The sequence below is a fragment of the Rhipicephalus microplus genome, chromosome 10 (assembly GCF_043290135.1).
Source record: "Rhipicephalus microplus isolate Deutch F79 chromosome 10, USDA_Rmic, whole genome shotgun sequence".
Taxonomy (NCBI): domain Eukaryota; kingdom Metazoa; phylum Arthropoda; class Arachnida; order Ixodida; family Ixodidae; genus Rhipicephalus; species Rhipicephalus microplus.
Genome location: NC_134709.1, coordinates 56,116,801 through 56,124,223, shown reverse-complemented (window position 1 = coordinate 56,124,223; position 7,423 = coordinate 56,116,801). Strand labels below are relative to the sequence as shown.

General features: G+C 43.8%; 1 protein-coding gene across 1 annotated transcript in view; it reads right to left on the bottom strand.

The window, feature by feature from the left end:
- Nucleotides 1-2,154: 2,154 nt before the first annotated feature.
- Nucleotides 2,155-7,423, bottom strand: part of LOC142774252 (uncharacterized) — a 73,301-nt gene continuing 68,032 nt past the window's right edge. The window contains exons 11-12 of the mRNA XM_075874640.1: nt 6,820-6,942; nt 2,155-2,423 (exon numbers count right to left, since the gene is read on the bottom strand). Coding sequence (XP_075730755.1) covers nt 2,247-2,423; nt 6,820-6,942 — 300 coding nt within the window. The 3' untranslated portion in view covers nt 2,155-2,246. The remainder of the gene's footprint in view (nt 2,424-6,819; nt 6,943-7,423) is intronic.

Here is a 7,423-nt window from a genome sequence, read left to right as displayed (position 1 = left end):
ATCAAAAATATTCGACAATGCATGATTGATTGGAGCACTGGAACCACAGGGAACAAAGCGAGTATGAACACTATTAAGACATTCGTAATTAAAGGTACGAAAACAGTATGAATAACTGACCGACCTAGTTCGCAGATGAATCCAATAGGTTTGAGTTGATATCGCTCTTGATTACAACATTTTTATTTCTTGCGGATAACCTTGTCTTCATTGTTTCGAACGAACCACAAAAATAAGATCCGGAGGAAGAAGGTGATCAGTAAACGCAACCAAAAACAAAATTTCTGTTGACTATGTTCAGGAAGTTATTATGGAATTCCAACCAAACTGATTCACAATTCTGAATATTTAGCGTGAGGTCGTGTCTACCTACGTTTCTGCAGTTTATCAGGCAATATGTAGATAGCAGCTTCACCATGACTTCTTAACAGATGGTGGGCATGTTTAGATCTGTATGAAGGGGACCAGTACAGGTTTTTATCAACACCGCTAAGCCAGGTTTCTGATTTGATTGATATGTGGGGTTTAGCGTCCCAAAATCACCATACGAGTATGAAAGACGTTGTAGTGGTGAACTCCGGGAATTTGAACCACCCCGGGTTTCATTAACGGGCTCTCAAATCTGAGCACACAGACCTACAGCATTTTCACCTAAGCCAGGTTTTTGAGACAGCAATGGCAGGTACGAGTCGAAATCGGATTACTTAATTACCGCGAGATCTGATTCATCAGCTACACGGTACATTTTGGTTTTTTTTTCGACCTTGGTAGCTTTGATTTGGCTGCTGCTGATCCACAGAAGTGGTCATTTGTGTTGTTCTTTTCAAAGCCAGTGTCTTCAAGAAGAACGTCTTGTTTCCCGACGCCAAGCACTCATTCAGGTAGACAGTGCTCATAACGGAAGCTTTCACACCAGCGTCGCTTAGCTTTCTGTGCTTAACTGATGAATTGATTGATTGATATGTGGGGTTTAACGTCCCAAAACCACTATACGATTATGAGAGACGCCGTAGTGGAGGGCTCCGCAAATTTAGACCACCTGGGGTTCTTTAACGTGCACCCAAATCTGAGCACACGGGCCTACAACATTTCCGCCTTAACTGATGAATTCGTCCTTTTTGGTTCGTGAAAAGAACCAAGCTGTACGACATCTTTCTTGCCTCAAACGTCAGTGCGGACTCAGTGAGCGACAACAAAATCAGTGGCCGCTACCAGGAACCCAGCAGCCTTCTGCGTAAAATGGATGCTATGTGTAAGAAATGCATTCTTCTTGCCATTTGACTGGTGTTCGCTAGTGGTTAGGGTTCAGCTATGCTAGCATGTTTCTAACATAGCTGCTTTTCTCGTCACCAAGTATGTCAATTCCAGTGATCAATATTTGTTAGTCTTGCGGTGATAGCCCCACTTTTTTATCGCAATTTTATACCTGTAAATATATTATTACTACAAAACGTGTTCTTGATAGATCTCTCTTAGTAATCGAGGTTTTCAGCAAGCTACAGAAACACGTTACTGAAATGCGACACGGTTGCTTTCCGTGTGCGCGCACAATGGTCGCACATGCGCACTCGTCAGCCGGTTCCGTGTTGCCGCCTTTCCGTAACGTGTTTCCGTAGCTTGCTTTTTGAAAACCTCTACTGTCTTAATGGCACTGTTCGTTCTGCAACAGATATATAAACTGCAGAATTAAATGGGCTGCGACGTGGTGTGAAACTTATTGCTGGACTTAATAAATGCCCTTGCGAAGTATGAGCATCCCCGAAACAAAGAAAAAAGAAGTATTCGAATAACCTTATCGCTGTTATCTGTGTTGCGTAATACTTTTTCGTCTTTCTTCAGAAGTATCTCTAAAGTACCTCGTTACGTGAACGGAAACTATATCTCAGTATCTGTGTTTCAGACTTTCAACCCATGTATTCCAATATACAAATTCTGTAACTTCTTTCCGTGGGTATCTGCCCAAGCCTTGACACACGCACACACACACGCACATGTGTGTTGCCGGTGTTTCATCTATAGTTCCCTTGTGTTCCATTCCGTGGCTTTTGCCATGACTCGGCGATTATCGCCTGAAGTGGTAAATTTCTGTCACGGAAATGACGGCGAAAGAATTATTAAGGGTAATCAATAACTCGCAACAAAGAATCGTACAACTTCAGGTTATACCACTTTATCGGCCAGCTGCAAAGATGAACGATGGATGCTGCACCAGACCACAGCGCATACGACGTGCTCGGGTCCGGGCTTCACGGAATCTTCAGCTCGCTTTTGATAACTTTGATGCGCCAGAACGGGTCCTCCCTGTCTTTTTCACCTTGTCCCTTGCAGGGGCTGTCGGCAGAAAAATCGCCGAGGTGCGAGTTCACTAGAAGCAACGCCATGCCCTTCCGCAGGTTGGTAGACTTCCGGGCCAGCTGGTTGCACTGCACGCATGCACAACCCCAAATACGTTATAGCGGTACAGGAGCAGCATCGACGGAGGGATCGTTTCTTTTTGTGTGGGAAACGCAATATAGTTGACGCATTTTATGACTTATCGCTGGGCGAGTCGGTGCATATCTAGGATAATGCTGCGAAAGGAAGGAGAATCACAGGAAATACACAATGAGACAGATACTAATTGTTGGTTTTAACGTCCCAAAACCACAGTTATGGGGGACGTCGTAGTAAAGAACTCGGAAAACTACTTCACCCACCTGGGTTCATTAGCGTGAACGTAAACTTCACTGGCCTCAGGCGTATTTGTCTCAATGGAAATGCTGCTATCGCAGCTGCGATGCGATTTTGGGACCTTCTGACTAGCAGTTGGGGAACGTTAGCACTAGACCATCATTGCGCAGGGAGTGATATCGGCCAAAAGAGAATAGTTTTGTTTTAAAGAAGATAAGTCTTTCTTGGGATACTTCGACGCAGAAAGTTTCGTCCATCCGTCCGTCTGTCCATCTTTCTGTCTGTCTAAATGTCGCCAGATTTAGCCACCCAGTAAAGGTTTAGGCATTTTATGAAGGCCCCACCATTTTGATTTACTCCCTGCGTTCATACTTTTGAACAATATGTCGATAAAAAAGCAAGCATTATGCATATATGTTGTGAACACCAATATGCAAATATTGAATAGTTTGTTTATTAAAGACGATAGTCTTTCTTGGAAACCTTTGACGAAAAAATTTTGGTATGTCTGTCTGTACAATTGTCTGTTGGTCCACTCTTGACGATACCTTAAACAGCTGACCCTATCCGCAGCGCCCACCAATATTGCTCAAGTTTCAGAGTTCATACTTGCGTGATTGTCAAATAAAAAGCAATTATTGCGCATGTCTGAGGTACCATAACAACACGTCAATGTTTTGTATGTGCGCCTTTATACTAGAGAAGGCACACACAAGTAATTCTAAGGACCGTAGCGTTAAACACGCTGCGCTGACAGTGCAACGCGATGCTCAAAAAGGCAAGTGTTAACAACACTTTGCTAAAACGACACGATGGTGGCACCTGTGCGTCGCTTTGCGTTCTACACATTCTCGCCTCCGAGAATGGCACGCATCTTTCTCCGCAGGCACGCACGCCTTCCTTCGTTTTCGAAGATAACTGCCAGATGACGCTCGTGTCTAACGTGCCTCGATGCGCTTGTCCGCCTCCGCTGCACGCTCGAGGCACTCTAACGCAGCGCCTCCAGGATACCATTCGCCGATTTTTTTGCGCAGAACATCAAATAATTGTTTTGTTCACTCTTTCGGGACGCAAGATTATTGTCTTCCGACGAGATCGCAGTGTAACATGTGAATCCGGGGCCATTTTTTAATGCTTAGATACGTAATTCTAAAGACCGCAGTGCTTATTACGCTGCCCTTACAATGCGACAGTATATGAATGAAAAAGTGGGCGTTTGCTACGCTTCGCTAAAACTACCAGTGGCTCTGAGTTCTAAAAAAGCTTTCGTTTCTTGAAATCACTGCCATATGACATCCACACCTCACGCAGTGCCTCCATTGTTTTTCGATTACCTTTGCCGGCGAACCACACAGATGCGCAGCCAAATATTTCGGCCACATTGTTTTTCCTGTGATTGTCAATGCCTTGGGCGAGATACCCTATCGTCCCTTTCACACCTCACTTGTTTGCAATGGGTAGTTAAAACTAAAGTACTGGGGACATAATTTGTAGCTTTTGATTGAGCATAGAAACGCTTAGTGAGGTTAGGTTTGTTGTGCTTAATGTTAGATTCTAAGGTCCGGTATTATAATCATTACGTAAATGGAAATATAAAAAACTATGAATACTCATCATTCCGCAGTGAGGACCGAACTTAAAACATTCGTATTACTTCTCTTATGCTCTTGCAACTAAGCTACGATGAAGGACGCTTTCGGATGCACAGAATTAGATCAGACACGACCTCCAGTGTAGACTTCATTCCTTTTTGTTTATATAAGGATTACGAAAGTAGAAACCAAGCACCGAGGTAATGTTGAAATAAATTCATATATGTCCCTTATAACCTCTTTACATATTGTCTCAGAGGCTTTCATTCGATTACAACTCGGTGCGGCTACAGTTTTACGACAAACTTTTCACTAGTGTTGCAAGTCGTTTTATGCGGACGATCCTGGGCTCGTCTCGTTCGCCAAGAACTGGGTAGAATGTCCACCTTTCCTAATTGTACTTCATTTCATTAATTTAAATTTACTTTACAACACTACCCTCAGCGCCATAGGACATTAGAAAGTGGAGGAGGGCTACACAGTACACAATTGGTAATGACATATATGCATCTATCAAGTAAGTAGATTTTTTTTTTACAGAACTTGCGAATAATATTCAAAAAAAGAAACAGTGTTCGTCGGGAAGTGCATCGACGAAATGTAAGATTCGCTCGATTCTTCTGCCCCACAGAAAAGAAGAAGAAGAGAAATAATAGCCTGTGTATGTCGGTAATTAAATTGAATGTAAGGTGTTGCGAAAGTCACAAAATGAACCCACACTGAATTCTCGTAAGGAGCGCCAAAACATTTCAGTCCTGTAAGGAGACCGAAACAAGTATAAGCTTTCCCGACAGAATTCCTTTTTTGCGCTACGCCGCAGTCTAGCAGGCCGCGTAACGAAATATTGAAAATTTCAGCGTTTCACAGCGCACGGAGCGCGGATTAACAATGAGTAGACATGCAGCGCCGCCGTGTCTCCTATTTTTCTTCCACGTTTGATGCACTGTGAAATGTTAACTAGGCCGGCACCCAACAATCGTCAATTGATTAACGCGCATGAGGCGAATAAAGGGCACCCAGGAAAAAATCTCTGATACTAAATTACAAACTAAACTGTTCGTGGCTGTGTAGCAGTGGTTATGGCACTCAGCTCCTCAGCCATTGCTTTCCGGTGGCGACGAAATGTTATAGGCCCATGCACTGTGTAATGTCAGTGCAAAGTGGAAAATTCGAGGTGGCCGAAATTTCTGCACTCCTCCACTATACGGTGTCTCTCACAAACATAACGTAGTTTTGGGATGTCAAGCCGTGGACAATATCATGATAAACACAGTTGATTGCAGTCTTTCTCCCCACGTGAAACTTTCTGCGAGTGATGAGGGCGTTGCACTGTTTCGCGATTCAAGGGTAGACACACTTTTGCCCAGGAATGGTGCGGTGAGCGCGCAATCAGACGTCACCGTGATGACATCTTAAATGCGGTCACTTTTGGCGTCACGGTGACGTCACAAGGCACTGTCACTGTTCGAATGGACACAAAAGCGCCACAATACCTCGGTTTAGACTATTTAACTGTTTCCTTGGAAGTCTGACGTTGCAAGCTTTGATTTCGTACGTTCATTACTAGCGGACAAAATCAAGTTGGAAGTTTCAGCTTTCTAATTTCATGTCGGTACTTTCGTGCATGACGTCACTCATTTCTGATTGTATTTGTCGTATTTTCTTGACATGGGCGCGACGAAACTTTCTGTAATATGGAAAAAACATCTATTTTGACTATTTATTTTATGTTGAAAATCCTCCCACCACCCTCTTTATAATTCGATTGGTCTTTCACCCCTATACCCTCTTTATAAATTTTGCAAGGATAGAGGGGGGCTCCAGCAGCCCCTTCTATTTCTGGCTAAGGGTCTGGCCGCATCATAGTCGCAGCATATCGAGCTCGCCGTTATTTATACCAGCTATACAAACAGCATAAAATAACGACGCGAGCACGGCGCTGGAATCCGCCTCATCGCAGCCGCAACGTAAGAAAAAACAATACTAAATGACACAAACTCAGTGAAGCAAAAAAAAAAGCGACACCCAGTATTCGTTGTGGCTACGAGCACTGAAACAGCACCAAAGAAAGGGACATGAGGGGTACGACACGACAGGACCGATACGACAGGACGGGCAGGCGCACCGCAGCCGCCGTCTTGTCACCAGATGGCGCGTCGCTGCCTCCGGCCGCGCGATCCCGTGGTCTTCACACTTTTACTCACGCCTGTACATCAGGACATGTAGAAAATACTGTCTAACGAAAAATTTGTACCGGATTAGGATGCAAGCCCCGACCTATGAAACCTTTTTTTTTGTTTTTGTTTGGTACACGCTAGGCTGTACAGACTGCCAGCCAAAGATTTCTGTACCTCGCCTGGTCGGCCGCAGCCGTCGCTTTCCGGTGGAGACGAAATGTTATAGGTCCAAGCCGAGGATAATATGATAAAAAGTGTTGATTTCACCGTCATGTAACATCAAATGACGTCACCTTGAATTATGTCATCCAAGTAATGTAAGTGGCCTCGCACAAAAAAAAAACTTCCCTCCTAATCATTTAGGCCCACCCATAACTTACTTTTTCTGTGATCGTCTTGTCATCCTCAAAAAGCAGGGCCGTCGTCTTTTGGGTTTGGACTTCACCCAGATTAACCCCTTGAAAAACCTCGGCTCGGAGAAAATGCACGTTGAGCCTGCAGGGCTAAAAATAAAAACAAATAGCACAATAAATATTTTTTATCAAAATGTCACGAAAGAAACAATGTAAAGTATAAATAGAAACTGCAAAACGACAACAGTCACAACGTAGTTTAGAATGAATGAGCCTGTTTTCAACGTACATCTCAGAACCACAGTATTCTTAGCATACTGCTTCGAAACTATTCTTTCGAGCATAACGTTACAAGAGAAAATCTAGCATACAGATCACGGCTTGTTCATTCAATATGTATGTCACACGCTCGGAAATTCATTGTCATCAACTATACGCCCACTGCAGGACAAAGGCATCTCCCATGTTCTGCTAGTCAACTCTGTCCTGTGCTTGCTGCTGCCACTTCATACCCACAAACTTTTTCATTTTATCTGCCCTCCAAAATTTGTCTCCCCTTCACCCGCTATCCTTCTCTTGTAATCTTATCTGTGAACCTTAAGGACCAGCGGTTATCTTTCTTTCGCGCTAC